This window comes from Notolepis coatsorum (genome assembly GCF_963971535.1).
Source record: "Notolepis coatsorum genome assembly, chromosome: 1".
In the NCBI taxonomy this organism is placed as follows: Eukaryota; Metazoa; Chordata; class Actinopteri; order Aulopiformes; family Paralepididae; genus Notolepis; species Notolepis coatsorum.
In genome coordinates this window covers 146,358,994-146,375,425 of record NC_140165.1, presented here as the reverse complement: position 1 = coordinate 146,375,425, position 16,432 = coordinate 146,358,994, and the positions used below count along the sequence as shown (strand labels likewise).

Sequence of the window (16,432 nt, the reverse complement as noted above, 5' to 3'; positions counted from 1 at the left end):
TACTTATTCTGAAAGAGTTGAACTAATTATTTTCGCTAGCAAGATCTCATTAGATTATTCATTCCATTATTAAGCCTACTGCCAGCAGGCACATTTAAAGAAATATAATCTGATTGATTGGGGTAATGAGGGATTTAAAATTAGCCTATAGATTATGCATTTAACTTGTTGGCGAGGCTATTGAGCCGTACTGTATTGTACCCATTCTGCAATCTGTTAATAAAGTTTTCAATCAATCTATCAATCAATGCCGTTAGAAAATCAGGATTTCTGGGATCGACACCTGCTGTCTTTTCAGGTGAGGCGGCCGCGCGCAATTATCCTGAGTATCAAGTCTGGTTCGAATTAACAAGACTGAATCAGCGTTTGAGGAACAGGGAAAGCCCGGATTCAAACATCGGGTTAATTGAATCTGGATAATGGGACTTTTGATTGACTTAGTTGAACCAGGTACGGGGAATAGGGCCCAGGTGTCGATCGATTGCAGAAATCCTGATTTTCTAACGGCATTGATTGATTGAAAACTTTATTAACAGATTGCAGAATGGGTACAATACAGTACGGCTCAATAGCCTCGCCGACAAGTTAAATGCATAATCTATAGGCAAATTTTAAATCCCTCATTACCCCAATCAATCAGATTATATTTCTTTAAATGTGCCTGCTGGCAGTAGGCTATGAATAATCGAATGAGATCTTAAGTTGCTAGCGAAAATAATTAGTTCAACTCTTTCAGAATAAGTAGATAAAAACAAGCCCAAAGAGTATCTAATTGATACAAATTAATAGATACTTATGAGGATATCTGTACTGTATGTGCTTAGTATCATGTACTATATAAATACATGGTTCCCAAAGTTTCAAACACTTTTTTTTTTACTCTCTTTCTCCAATTTTAGTTTTTCTCCCCGTCCCAATTCCCCCCTCCCCTACCTGGCTGCTGTATGCATGTTCTCCTACGAGTCGGTACAAGGGCGTCCCGAAGCCGACCGCACGCTTCCTCCGATACGTGCGGCGACTGCCAGTGACGTCTTTTCACTTGGCAGCGAGGACTCTCATTGGTGAAGTGTAACGCGTGGGAGGGCACGCTATCTCCACCAAGTCCTGCCCCCGCTGAGCAAGCGCCGAGACCTGACCTGTAGGCGTCGCTGTCCACAACGCCAGATTCTCACCCACCAGCTTCCCACCCCCTAATACTGCCAATTGTATTAGTATGAACGACCAGCCAAGCTGGTAGCAATGCCGAGAGCTGGGCTCAAACCCAGCATCTCCTGCGTTGGTGACGAGCGCAATCTCCGCTACGCCACCTGACCGCCCTAAGGTTCAAACATTCTGATCTGTTGCCATAGTGATTTAGACAATCGCGCTTCGGGGAACCGAAAGGTCTAGCTTATGTCAAGTTATCCTGAAGATTATCCGGCTAACTCAGTTAGCCAGGAACGAGGAACAGGGCCCTGGACTTTCCCAGTGTATGAAAGAACTTGTCATGACTCACTCAAATCAAAACTAAACTAAAAACAAGTGATCAGCATACACAGAATTAAAATAATTTATTAAATGACACTACATTAACACAATGGTACAAGGAAAGTAGGATCCCTTTGTATTGTATGCAATGTCCTTTTGTCAAATGTACCATTTTCATGTTGTCCACATCTGTACACCAATACCACCAAGACAAACTCTTGTATATTTATTGTACTAGTATTTTGCAAATTAATTGAATCTGATTAATGTGTCGTAACACAAGACAGTTAAACTAAAACGATAGGCCAACCCAAAGACATTGCGAGTCCTGGTATGTAGAAAGAGGGCCATATGGTCAACTACTAGTGTTCTGATAGATCTTTTTGGAATGTTTTACCATTCATATCACATGTTATGTGCTATACTAGCTTTTAATATAGTTTGTTTCCTAACAATACCAGCTGAAAACACAAAACTTGCAGTCATCAGCATGTGAATATGGTCAATTCTATACGATGTCCATTCCTTGTCTTCATATCATTGCAAAAGTATCTTTCTCTTATGCTTGCTCCGACATCTTCCATTTAGGAGATTTAAAACAGAAGTCTTCAGGACAGAGGGATGTATTCTCGTGTTGAGACCACAGGGTGAAAAGGAAGTCACAGATTTGTTGTCATTCCAGTGATTTCATTCCACATGTTCATTCTTAATCGGATCCATCTTAGGTTAATGAGCCTGTGCTTGTCCATTAAGTCCTGTCCATGTGCTGGAGTCAAACAACTGCATTTGAGCCACTGGGACACAAATACCTGAAAAGTAAAAACAGAACATTTTTATATGAATGGTTAACAAGTGGATATAATAGAGTCACATTACAGTGTATTGTGAGATGGCACCATTATTGAAAATAAAATGTGGTTTGTAAAAGAGAAAGATTTCCAGCATGATCTGTTGCCATGAGACCACGTACAGGGTGAATAAGTGAGGGCTAAAAATACAGCCAGTCAAGTCACTACCAGTCGCTTATGTAATATCTACTTTACATGCAGCCACTTCAAACCACATTCAAAATAGGGTGTGTGAATCAGTGTCGCTCAGTGAGGGAGATGACTAGGGCAATACAATTATCCAAGTACTGTGACAATTAATTTATTACATACCTTAAATTAACTGCACAGCTCCACTCGAAACCAGCGGGGCTATAGTTCGATATCTCATCAGATGCTGAGAACCCTCCTCGAGATCTACAACATACTCTCTGCAAGAAAGAAAGGATTGAGATAGAGTATTGATGTTAACAGGACCTTATTAATGAATCAATCATTGCTCAATGTTGACCTGACAAAAATAAGCAGATAGTGAAGATATGCTGCCACCTGCTGGATCTATACAGTACTTTTATATTTCAATAATAATACTAGTGCTATGCTATTATTGTTTTAAGGCATTTCTGCTTTAACACTTTCAGCGCCAGACCCGACTATAGTCGGGTTAACTCGCCGAACGTTGAGCGCCAGGACCCCCGACATAGTTATTTCTTTTATTCAATTTTTCTATTCATAAAACATTCAGGGAGCCTGTGTTATCACTGGGGATGAGTCTGAGATCGGAAAAGTCGAATACCACCTGCCGCCTTGCGGCCACTATTGCATTCCATTTGAAACAATGTGGCTTTTTGTGTGGGTGGATCTAAGGTCTGCGGGCAGAGTCTAACTAGTCGGGCAGGCCAAGCACTTATAACGCATGGATTGACGAGAATCAAGCGTTCTCGGTTCATGTTCTTTGCTTGATTACGTTGGCCACACGATCGACATCAGTACTTGGAATGGCGATCAGATAATTGGAATATTCTTTTCGGGGCAGATCCTAATCAAGGTAAGGGCTATATGTAGTGATGCACGATATATCGGCCGCCAATATGGCAGTTTTTTTACACATCGGTATCGGTCCGATATCAAGATAGGGCCGATATAAAAAATAAATTATTATTATGTTCTTTTTTAATCTTAAATATATATATATATTTTTTTACATGTTTTGGCCTTAAATAGTTTCAAAATATCAGTCATTTCTGAAAATAAGTTACAAAAGTAAAAAGAAAATGCGTTTTGGAAAATAGCTCTTTATTTGATTATCATAAAAAAGTGTTTTCTATACAGAGATATCGACATCGGTAAATATCGGTATCGGCCAGAACAACAATATTAATATCGGTTATCGGTATCTGCCACAATTTTCACATCGGTGCATCACTAGCTATATGGTATCAATCTTGCATTGATCCAAAAATGCCTTCATTGCGATCGGAGCATGTGTGTGTAACATATTCCGTTGGTGGCGATCAAAGCATAAAAAAACGACCACCCCCCCTTTCATGCATTCATGATGAAACATAATACCGATAATCTAGATTTGAGAACAGTAGCTAGCAGGGAAGAAACGATAACGCTTTTACTAGAATACACGTTGCCGGCCATTACGCAGCCTTTCGGAAACTACTCATATTCATGGCGGTATAAAACGGGAATGTATGGATGGAAAAATTATCTGTTTTTTTGCATCTTGACCGGAAGAAACTCAATGACAATCGACCAGTGGTTCTCAACCTGTGGTACTTGAAAAAAAATAAATAAAAAAAAAAATTCCGCAATCAGGCCACTGAACTTAGAAGCAGGCCAGGCCAGTGTTTCTAGTTGCGGCGGCGCGATAGTTAGATAACCTAAGTGGGGAACAACCAGGAGATCACTGTGACAGAGTAGGCCTAATGCAGTCTAAACAGTCATAATATTTTATTCAACTTCAGCCCTGATCATAACCATTTTTATTTTTAGATTTTTTTGTAATGTCAGATAAAAAATGAAATACTCCCACTTTTCTGAAGAGTTGTTGTTAAATCTGACATTACAAAAGACTAAAAATCCATCAAAATATGTGTTGTTGCTAATCATTGACACATGCTAGCCTGTAATAATCCCCACCAGAAAAATCCACTTTGCATTTGATATATTGAAGATTTATTGAATTCGAAAATGTTACAATTCTAAAATGTATTGAATATGTGGTGGTTATGATCATGGGCTGAAGTTTAATAAAAGATTTATGAAAGAAAAAGTGGAAAAAATGTTCAGCATATAATATTTTTATGGCGTATGACAATTTAGTTCCCTAATCCCTAAGTGGTAAGTGTGTATTTTTTTCAATCTGACATTACAAAAAAACTAAAAATCCATCTAAATTAGTTTTTTTTTTTTGATCCACTTTTTCTCCCATTTTCTATATTTTCTCCCATCCCAATTTCGTATATCATCCAATTCAACCCTCCCCTGTCACGAACGCTGTTTCTTGCCTCCCACAAGCCGGCTGCAATGTGGACTAAGTCATACATAGCACAAGTCCCCTCCGGTACTTGAGGTAACAGCAGTCGCATCTTTTCACCTGCGCAGCTCGATCTCTCAGTGGCGAGGAGTAACACGTGGGAGGCTCACGCTGCCCCCGACACTTCCTGATTCTACTGCGCAGGCGCACCAACCGACCTGTAGGAGTCGCTGTCCACAACGCCCGATCCCCACCCATCAGTTTCCCACCCCCTAATACGGCCAATGTGTATTAGTATGAACGACCAGCTAAACTGAAAGCAATGTGGAGCGCTGGGCTCGAACAGGCGAGCCCAGCGTCTCCGCATTCGTGGCGAGCGCCTTGCCCACTACGCCACGTAGCCGCCCCCATCTAAATTAGTGTTGTTGCTAATCATTGACATTATGCGAGGCTGTAATAATCCCCCACAGAAAAATCCACTTTGCATTTGATATATTGAAGATATTTACCTTTGTGTGTTTTTTTTTTTTTTACAATAATTTGTGATGCCCATCACAAACACTGGCATTTAAAGGGTACATTTTAGGGATGCACCGATATGAAAATTTGCCACCGATACCGATTGTTCAACCGATATTTGTGGCAAAAAAATATATATATATTATAATTATTATAATTATTTTTTTATATATATTTTTTTTTATGAAACTACTGTATATTTGTATGTCTCTAAATGTTTTGATGAATTGAAAATGGAGGACCCTTATGTAAAAAAGCCGAAAGTATTTTTCTGGTCTTCATCCTCCAGTCCACTGAGCTGTACTGTATTGTACCCATTCTGCAATCTGTTAATAAAGTTTTCAATCAATCAATCAGACAAATGCTTTTATTATAACCATATAACAAAAAATGATATTGTTTATGAAAATGTTTTAGCCCTATGCTTGACTATTATTTTAGGCATGGCAACAAATAAAATAATAAAATGAATAAATAAAATATTAAATAAATAAATAGGCTACACGTCTCTCTTTTTGTGTTACAAATTGTGCTCACCGATATGAACATAGGCCTCTTTACTTACTTAAAAAAAGGAAACATCAAGAAATACATTTATGGTATTAATTCCACCATGCCATGTGTGTTTTTATTTTATAATGCTCATGAGTCATGATTATTGCTGAAGTCTGAGTCATACAATAGTTACTCACTGGCTTTCAAAAAAGTTTATGAGTTTTAATAAGAGAGCACTATCTCTCTCAACCAAAGCAATGCAGGTAGATGGCAACAGAACAATTTTGATCGACAGTCAATTCTGCCAATTACGTCACACCGCTTGCACCCGCCTCTGCTGTTCTTACCACCAATCGGCAAGCACTTATTCGTTGTTTACTTCCGGGAAGTCCGCCATTGATCTGCATGCGAGAACCACAACAAACTAATAGCTAATAACGCTAGCTCCCCGCCGGCCACGAGTAGACTACCAGCGCTCTGCAGGATGACCAAACAAGGCATAATGATTTTACTGCAACGAATGTTATAATAAAAGCTTTTCTATACATTTGTCTAATTGAAAACTTTATTAACACTTTGATCGCCATGGTTAAATTCATAATTTACCATCCCTCGCCATCTCTATTTGTCTATGGAGAAGTTCCCCTTCTTTGCAGGGCTATAACTTTTTAAATTGTATTGCTAAATTGACATTATTATGGCCCATTCAATGTCCTATATCTATTGTTCAGGGTGTAGCAACGTTATACTTTTTCATTCACATATTCATACTAAAATACGGTCTAAAGTATAAGTATGTTTTTATCGTTTTCTGCAGCTTTCTCCAGAACTTGATTTATAGCCCTAAATGCATTATATTGATGATCAAATACAGTTTGGTAGGAATCTGTGCGAGATAAAAAATGTCAACTGGATGTGCTTCTAGGAGTTACTACTTATCATCTGATGTTGACCGGATGGGCGGGGGGTCGTTTATAATTCCGTGGGCAACGTTATATCATTCATCTAGTGTGGGTGATATGATCATCAGAGCAGTTTATATGGAACACGTTAAAAAAACCGCTGAATCTTACCGTAGCTTCCTCGGGCCGTTGGGCGATGAGCGTGGAGCAGAGATATTCCTATTATGGGATGTATAAATACCCGATCCATTTCCAGGTTGTATAATAGTATATACGTCCAAATCATGTTGTTTATCGAGTTATTTGCACCGATCGGTGTTCACTGTGTCAAGATGGAGTCCCTCTAACGATAGCGAGTGCCCGGACGAAATATGGGTGAGCACCACTTCATCCACAGATCACTTCCTGTTAGGCGATCTGCCGATCGGCCACCAGATGGCGCTCTTGAACTGTTAGAGAGTTGAGTGGAGCTCAGCAGTATATCTCAGGTCCCCGGGGGAGAAATATGATTTCGATCACAGATTTTTGAAATATTGATATCAAAGACGTGTTACGGCGTCTTCAGCAGAATGAGCATGGCGGGGAATGACGAGTTTCGGCGTCTCGGGCGATTAAAGTGTTAACAGATTGCAGAATGGGTACAATTCAGTACGGGCTCTCTGAGCAAAGGAAGGAAGTGAGAGATATGAATGAGTAATGCTTGCCATGTTCGGGTAAATATGCTGATGTTATTGAACGTGTAACTATATAACGTTAATGCCACAAAACGAATGCCTTTGTTAATCATAAGTAACTTTGATGCAGTAGCTTGTGTGTGCAGGTCGCTTGACTGAAACTTTTTTCAAAGTTTGAACGTGTGGACCAGATTGACGGATATTTATCGGCCACTGCCATCAGCACATTTGAGCTTATCGGCCGATGGCAGTCAACAAGGCACTTATCGGCCGATACCGATACCCGACCGATATATCGGTGCACCCCTAGTAAATTTTCAAAAATTCCTGCACCAGAATGCAGGGAATGAAGTCTTTGTAACTAAAAAAAAATCCTGGTGGGGGACCCCCAGACCCCCCACTTAAAAAGTGGCCGACTGGGGGTATATTTCACACTATATTTCCCAGCCTGAATTATTTCCCTAGTCCGGCCCTGCTTATGCGAGTTGTCAATGGACAACAACATGCTGTGTGTGAGAGAGAGCGAGAGAGCGTGTTTGAATTAAGTACATTTGCTGAAATACAGTCGTTCTTAATTTTCTCACTTGCTATGTGAGAATGTTAGTTATTATGTTCTCAATGCCCCTTGCATTGTATGAGAATTGTGTGGAAGAGTTTGCTAGTTCTAGTGCTACCCCTTTGTACATTGTGGCTGTGTCTGACTAAAGTTAACAATAAATAGTGTTATTAGGAATACATTTGCCTCGTGTGTGAACTGTGCATAGCTGAATAGACTGTATTTTAACGTCGGTCATATGGTGGTACTTGGAGAGCCAGCTACGTTCTCAGGTGGTACTTGGTGTAAAAAGGTTGAGAACCACCAGACTATATTATTAGATCCATAGCTATAATATATAATATAGCTTTAGCGCTTTAAACACCGCCACGTATTCCCATTTGTTTAAAGCGGTGGCCTTTCAACAGTAACAGTAAACAGCGACCTCTGGCGTTGAAAGTGTTAATAGACAGCACACATTGAAGGGGCGACAGGAGGGTTTGGAGAGAGGGAGTATGATATGAAGAGTCAGATTCCAAACCGAGCAGCACCCTAGCCCATCAAGAAGTTTTTCAGGTTTTCTGAATGTGAAGTGCTATAAAAAAAAAAAAGGGGGTATTACATGTACTATTATAGTGTCAGAATAACAAATGAGAGTACCTCTGATCATCCGTTTCAGGCTCCACCATGATGTTTTCCTGTCTCTCCTTCACTCGCAGAAACACAAAGGAGTCCAAACAGGGCTCCGGGACTGGGAGCACAATAGAATACACACAGGACTTAGGTGGCATGCGTCCACAGCAGACCTGTCTTTTCAGCGCTGGTTTAGTTTTCAGTGTGTTTTTGGTGCTCAAGAGCATCAAGCGTTAGAAGTTTTTCGGTAAAAAGGTGCTGTGCTTCCAACAAGTTTTCTGTAGTCACCTAGCAACAACAGCAGCCACAATCGATACTCCCGAGCGATTTCCTCAAGCACTGCCAGCCGAAAAGGAGGTCTCCTATAGACAGGCCAGCAGCTTACTGTGCAGGTCATCGAGTATGGGAGAGCTAATACAATCAGTTCATTCATTCATTCATTCATTCATTCATTTGACAAATTGTACAGCTAGGCGTGTGCACTACATAGAGTATCAAATACCAAAGAAAATATAAATTTGTTTATAATCTGAAAATTATCTATAGTTGCTATAGGCTACCAGATATATTCAAGTGGAGTGGCAGGGCTAGGTGGGAAAAACACAGTACAATCTCTATTACAATGGCACATTGTCAAGAATTATTCATTTTGGAAAGCTAGCAATGATTTACAAATCATCTATAAATACTATGTTTCTGCTGGGTGTTTGTTATTAGAGTAAAAGAGTGTGCCCAACTTCCACTTTGTGTACATATTACAAATTATATAGTATATCTAATAGCTCTTACCTGCTTTCAGCATGTCCACTGACTGTAGGTTGGGAGGCATGTGTTTTAGGGCTATAGCCTTCAGGTAGGTTTCTGTGTTAGCCAGATATCTGTATGACAGGGGAACATACAGTATGAGTATGTTGTTAAGTTTAAGTGGAATTTCATTAATGGTAGTGTCTAGATCCCATTATCTGGAAGGGTCTTGGCTGTGAGCAAGGTTAAAAAGTTTCCACTTTACAGCTTGGCCAGCAACAAGTGACAAACCACTTCCATGTCACAGGCAAGGTCTTTCCGGGCGATGGGATCTAGACACAACCTATATTAGGTGGCAGGGAAATAAGAATGATGGGATAGGGCGACGGACGCAGGACTATTATCTCTATTACTCCATCGTATAACAGACGTGATCACACTCACTCTTTGGCGAAAGCAAACTCCTCCGGAGAAAGAAATGATGGATCTCCCTCCGCTCTGGACTTCTCCTTCTCAAGGACATGTGGGAAGAATTTCTCGATCTAAATTCGAGACAAAATAAATTACTGCTATGGCTACGGACTCCCAAGTTTAAATGAGTATGGTCAGTCTGACGAGGGCCTCATCAAACACGTTGTATTCACATGGTTGACCTTCTGCAGGCGGGACCTCAGGTAGCTACTGAGGACGTAGCGGATCCTGTCCGTCTCCATGCGGTGGACACTGGCCTTCATGTCCCCTTTCCTCACTCGCTGCAGGTTAGCCTCCTGCCAAGGGGGAAATGTCACGGCACTGTCACGGTCAATAGAACCGGTGGGCATTTGGAAACTAACCAGTTAAAACACTAGTCTAGGTTTATGTACAGTATTGCCCACTGCTTGACTGTTGGTCCGACGACTGCATCTCGGTGTTGTTTCTAAGCTCTGCATGCTACTGACTGTGTTATACAAGTATTGACAAATTGGTAATCAGAAGGTTCCTGGTTTGATTCCGGCTCCCTCCGGCAGCATGTCAAAGTGACCTGGAGCAAGACAATTAACCCCTAACTGCTGACGATGAGCAGGTTGGCAGTGGCACCTTGCATGATTGTATCTGCCATTGGTGTGTGAATGTGTGAGAGAATGGGTGAATGTGAGGCATAAGTTGTAAAGCGCTTTGGATAAAAGTGTCATATAAATGCAGTCCATTTACAACAGCTAAATTAATGTTTCGACTGTTAGTGGTATATGTGTGAATAAAGTTTGGACAAAGCAGATGACCGTATTAACAACTTTGCATTTGATCGCCCACATTGGGAAATCTAAAAAGCTTATTTTTTTCCTCAAACAAACTTGCCAACTTATCAGAATACTTTGACTGTAGTGCAACATATTTCGATTAAATATAGATTTCACCTAACCTTTAGAAACAACAAACTTGCAAAGTACAGATGTGCAATCTGATTAGAAGTTGCATGGGCATCACAAATTGAGCATAACCAGTAAACAAGAATCCTTATTTAAAGGTCCAATCGGTCATCCAAGCGTTAACAAAACAAACACAAAATCAGCTTGGGCCTTTAACCTACCATGTGAGTCAGCTGCTCCATCACACACTCTACCATCTCAGATTTGTTCTCCAGCAACTCAGGTGAGAACTTCTCATTCAGCCAAGCCTGCACAGAGAGGACGACTGTGTGAGTTCCAACAAGGCTGTGTACATTTACGTAATTTATTAATTTAGCTGACGCTTTCATCCAAAGCAAATTACAAATCAGCAGAAAGGGTACAACTCCGGCGGATAAGGGTAATTGGTAGGGATGCACCGATATGAAAATTGGCCGCCGATACCGATTGTTCAACTAACACTATCGGCCGATACCGATACCGATATTTGTATATTTGTATATAAGTATTTGTAAATTTTTTTTTTTTTTTTAATTTTTTTTCTTTTTTTAATGAAACTACTGTATATTTGTATGTGTATGTTTGTATTTGTAGGCCTCTTTACTTACTTAAAAAAAGGAAACATCAAGAAATATGTTTATGGTATCACTATCTCTCTCCCAGTATCGTCTTGCGGCCTGCAGAGGGATACTATTTTCTCAACCAGAGCTTTCAACCAATGCAATGGAACCATTCTTGCGGCCTGCAGCAGGATACTATTCTCTCAACCAGAGCTTTCAACCAATGCAATGGAACCATTTTGATTGACAGTCGATTCGGCCAATTACGCCACACCGGTGACCGCTAGCACCCACCTCCTGCTGTCCTTACCACCAATCGGCAAGCGTTTATAAATTTTTCTACTTCCGGGCATTCTGTTTGCGAGAGCAGAACACACTTAGCTACGTTAGCTCCCCGGCCCGCCGACCGGCGCTCCACGCATGACCAAATGAGACATAATGATTTTACTGCAACAAATGTTATAATAAAACAAAGCCTTTCTATACATTTGTCTGGTTGAAAACTTTATTAACAGATTGCAGAATGTGTAGTTGGGTACGGAATGAGCAACGGAATGGAACCGAGCTATGAACGTACTAACGGAGTAATGCCTTGTTTACTGCTATCTTCGGGTAAATAATATGCTTGTTATTGAACGTGTAACACTTCATTTTAACAGCAGATACTTTCTTAAATGCCATCTTCCCGAGAGAGGGTGTTGACGGGGAGTTGTGTTATTAATAGCATTGAACAGCTAACCGAAAGCTAGCGTTAACTATTGTTAAAGGTTTAGCCATAACGTTACCTTGGCTAAAGTTGCGGCTATTCATAATGCAGCAATAATGACTGCAGACCTGCAAGCAAAGTACAGCAAGTTGACAAAGGAGTATTCCAACGCAAATCACATTTTCACCAGTAACGTTAGTCTTGCATCTAATAGCTAATAACGTAGCTACGTTAGCTGCCCGGCCCGCCGACCGGCGCTCCACGCATGACCAAATGAGACATAATGATTTTACTGCAACAAATGTTATAATAAAACAAAGCCTTTCTATACATTTGTCTGGTTGAAAACTTTATTAACAGATTGCAGAATGTGTAGTTGGGTACGGAATGAGCAACGGAATGGAACCGAGCTAATGAACGGACTCGGAGTAATGCCTTGCTGCTATGGGTAATAATAATATGCTGATGTTATTGTCCGTGTAACACTAACTATATAACGCTAATGCCACAAAACGAATGCCTTGTTAATCATAAGTAGTTACTTTGATGCAGTAGATTGTGTGTGTGTGTGTGGGGGACGGCGGGCGTTGTGCAGGTAGATCGCGCGAGTGAACTTTTTTTTTTTTGCCTTTTGACGCTACACAAATTGATGGGTATTTATCGGCGACTGCTATCGGCACATTTGAGCTTATCGGCCGATAGGCCGATAGCAGTCAACAAGGCACTTATCGGCCGATACCGATACCCGACCGATATATCGGTGCACCCCTAGTAATTGGTATTGATAGTCTACAAGTCAAGAGTCGAACTTGAGTGCTACACTCTTGAGTGCACAGTAGTATAGACATACTGTAATTAGCATAGTAGGTAGTAAAGGCATAATAGCATATAAGTACATAGTAGATAGTAGTAGTAGAGACATGTTCCTAATTTATGCATAGCAAATGACATGTCGTCAGATTGTGACTGCAACTTGTTCCTGTTCGCGGACGACTCAGCCCTGCTGGTCTCTGACAAGAACAAGTTACAGGAGGTTGAAAGAATCCTCAGCTCGGAACTAGGCAAAATCTGCACCTGGCTCGCTGACAACAAACTATCATTACACCTGGGTAAAACAGAGTCCATTCTCTTCGGTTCAAATAGCAAACTCAGCAAGGCCGACGGCTTCTCAGTTACAGTGGGTGACAATATTGTCACAAGGAAAGATGAAATTACATACCTAGGTTCCATCCTAGAGGCAAATCTTTCCTGTGACAAAATGGCATCCAATGTAATAAAAAAAGTCAACCAATGAACTAGATTCTTGTACCGGATCTCCTCTCTGGTAAACAAGAATACTAGGGAATCCCCCGATCGATCGGCCACCGATCGTTATCGGCCGATAATCAGTATAAATATGCGATCGGTGATCTGTGATAATGCTTTATTTTCGCAGATCGTCAAAACCGATCTCACTCGCTCGTCTCGCTGAGTTCTGTCTCAGACACCGGGAGCTGTGCGGCGTCTGCTCCTCCCTCCAGCCCCTCCCGCGCGCATGTAAACACGGGTCTAGTCCAGGGGACGGGAGGACGGCGTCTCCCTTAGCTAATGTTAGCTACCGTTACAAAATGACCCAGTCAACCATTCACTTCCAGTCCAATACATGATGAGGCATTGTCTAACCGAACGGTATCTAGCCGGCCAGCTACCGATAGCTCCTGACAAGCTGACATCAACAAACGCTCCAGCAAGTCTAGTAGAGACGTGTATGATACCTCAGCTAGCTCATGTTAGCTGACGCCAGCTCACTGTTCAAAACGAAATGTCCCACTGAACTAAATAGTTCAGAGGCGCTGTATCAACGTTATATAGCCGGCCAGCAGTAGCCACAGATAGCTCCTGATATCAATGTTTTATAACTCATTCGATGCGTATTCGAGCTGAGGGCGGCATGTTGTTGAATATGATCAATAGGGCCTAGCTGTAGCTCCGGAGAATCCTGGCCGTAGCTGCAGGCTACTCGAGTATAGGGTCCAGCTGCAGCTCCGGAGAATCCTGGCCGTAGCTGGAGGCTACTAGAGTACACACAGACAGTGGAGCTTGTTGCGTGGTGGCGATGTCTCACAGATAATACAAGTACAAGTCTAATTATATAATATATATATTTTATAAAAAAGAAAAAGAAAATTATATAAAATAAATTTAAATTTTTTTTTAATCAAAAACGATCGGTATCGGATCCGTATCGGCCGATATGGCTCACAACGATCGGTATCGGTGGCAAAAAACGTGATCGGGGCATCCCTAAAGAATACCCTGAAGACTCTGGCAGGAGCACTCATTCAAGGGTACTACGACTATGCTTGCACCTCATGGTACCAAAGCACCTCAAAGGCGCTAAAAACAAAATTACAAACGTCACAAAACAAACTGGTCAGACTACTGCTTGACCTTACTCCTCTCCTAGAACCCACCTCACCCCTGCCCACTTTGACAACTTAGGATGGCTTAGAGTAGACGACAGAGTACAGCAACTTGCAATGGGCCTGGTCTACAAGATACACTACACGACTAAGGTACCCATGTACATGTCAAAATACTTCCCAAAGGTCAGTGAATACCACGACCACAACACCAGAGGGAGCTCCACAAATCCCGGAGAACACGTTTCGCAATTATGCCACATCAATGTGGAACGCCCTACCCACAGCTGTAAAGGAATGTGAATCACTACCCATTTTTAAGACCACCATCAAGGAGCACCTACGGGAGACTGCAATTCGAAACTGGCCCCTGTAAATGTCCTAACCCAACCCCCTCCAATGTACAGTAAATGTCCTAACCCAAAATACACGCGACCCTCTTCTTGGGACCAAGTAAGGTTTCGTCGATAATCCAATGTAGTTACCCCCCACCTGACCCCGCCTACCCATCCCACCCAACCACCTCCAATGTACAGTCCCCCCCCACCCCACCTCCTCCAATGTACAGTTTCTTCGTTAAATGTATACTCTCTTTTTTAAACTCTTTTTGTATCACAAACAGTACTGTATTTGTAAATCTGGTATGTCATAAATGTATAGATGTAGCAGTACTGTCTATCTGTATGTCATATATGTTATGATGAATTGAAAATGGGGGACCCTGATGTAAACAAGACGAAAGTCTTTCTCTGGTCTGCATCCCCTTAACAATTGTGTGTATTGAGCTGTACTGTACCCATTCTGCAATCTATACAATGTTCAATCAATCAAACATAGTATCATACATAATACTATAGTAAAAGACAGTCAGTAACTAGAAGTAACACTTGTACCAAAGGATCTTTGTATTGTCAAGAGAAGAGACATAACTTACTGAGGTGTAATGTGGCCAGAGCCGAATGTAGTTTTAGTAACAACATCGCTAGACTAACTATAGTAAAGTTTAGTCACCTCTTCGAGTTTTGCAATGAGCTCCGACGGAGTCATAACATCCTCTTGACTGTCACCTTGGCTGCCGCTAATGTCGCTGGCATCATCACTCAAGACGTCGGTCATCATAATACCACTAGCGAAGCCTGAAAATAAACAATACTGTGCTCCAACGAAAGGGTATATTTCACGATAACTCTCAGAGCTAGGCAACCAGAAAATGTTGGCGGAATTGTTATGGGAAAACGACCAATCTCACACTGGACGCTTCCTCGGGGGCGTTTGTTACTTGTTCCGGACGAGATTCGCGCCACTGAAACGTTGTCCTCGCGAGTATCAACATGCGCAAGTATGCGCATCTAGCTGTTCTACCATTGATTGATTGATTGATTGATATGTTATTAACAGATTGCAGAATGGGTACAAATTACAATACAGTACGGCTCAATACACACAATTGTTAAGGGAATGCAGACCAGAGAAAGACATTCGTCTTGTTTACATCAGGGTCCCCCATTTTCAATTCATAACATTTATGACATACTAATATACAGTAGTACTGTTTATTTACAGACATAGTGTCTAAAAGAGAATATATACAATTGAGGGGGAGGAAACTGTACATTGGGGGGGGGGGGGGACCATCCATGTAGTTGTTCAAAGAAACGTTTGATTGATTGATTGAAAACTTTATTAACAGATTGCAGAATGGGTACAATACAGTAAGGCTCAATACACACAATTGTTAAGGGGATGCAGACCAGAGAAATACTTTAGTCTTGTTTACATCAGGGTCCCCCATTTTCAATTCATTGTAATTCGTAAAACGTGTTCTTTCCCGTGCCACTGCCATTACAGCATATGAGAACTCACTGTCGTGGTTCAATGCACATTTTATCATATTATGAGGCAAATATAGGCCAATTTATTTGTGTTTTCATGAGGTGTTTTACTGTTACTGGATAATGCATGCAGCTGAATTGTATTTTGCTGCAGCACGGTCATAGAGTAAGTATTGATTGATTGATTGTTTTAACTGATTGATCTAAAAGAGCACCTACGGGAGGCTGCAAATCGAAACTGGCCCGGTAAATGTCCAACCCCC

The 16,432-nt window shown here is 41.2% G+C and overlaps 1 protein-coding gene across 2 annotated transcripts; it reads right to left on the bottom strand.

Moving 5' to 3' along the window:
- Nucleotides 1-1,533: 1,533 nt before the first annotated feature.
- On the bottom strand, nucleotides 1,534-15,573 carry gins4 (GINS complex subunit 4 (Sld5 homolog)). Of its 2 annotated transcripts, XM_084314218.1 has the most exons (8): nucleotides 15,349-15,573; nucleotides 10,852-10,938; nucleotides 9,938-10,051; nucleotides 9,729-9,826; nucleotides 9,330-9,418; nucleotides 8,568-8,658; nucleotides 2,628-2,725; nucleotides 1,534-2,276 (listed from the first exon to the last, which is right to left on the bottom strand). In XM_084314218.1, exons 1-7 carry the CDS (start codon nucleotides 15,454-15,456, stop codon nucleotides 2,629-2,631), a joined length of 684 nt encoding a protein of 227 aa, XP_084170344.1. In that variant the 5' UTR covers nucleotides 15,457-15,573; the 3' UTR covers nucleotides 1,534-2,276; nucleotide 2,628. The 2 variants fall into 2 exon arrangements, with proteins under 2 accessions (XP_084170344.1, XP_084170345.1); XM_084314219.1 differs by lacking the exon at nucleotides 10,852-10,938.
- Nucleotides 15,574-16,432: the final 859 nt, after the last annotated feature.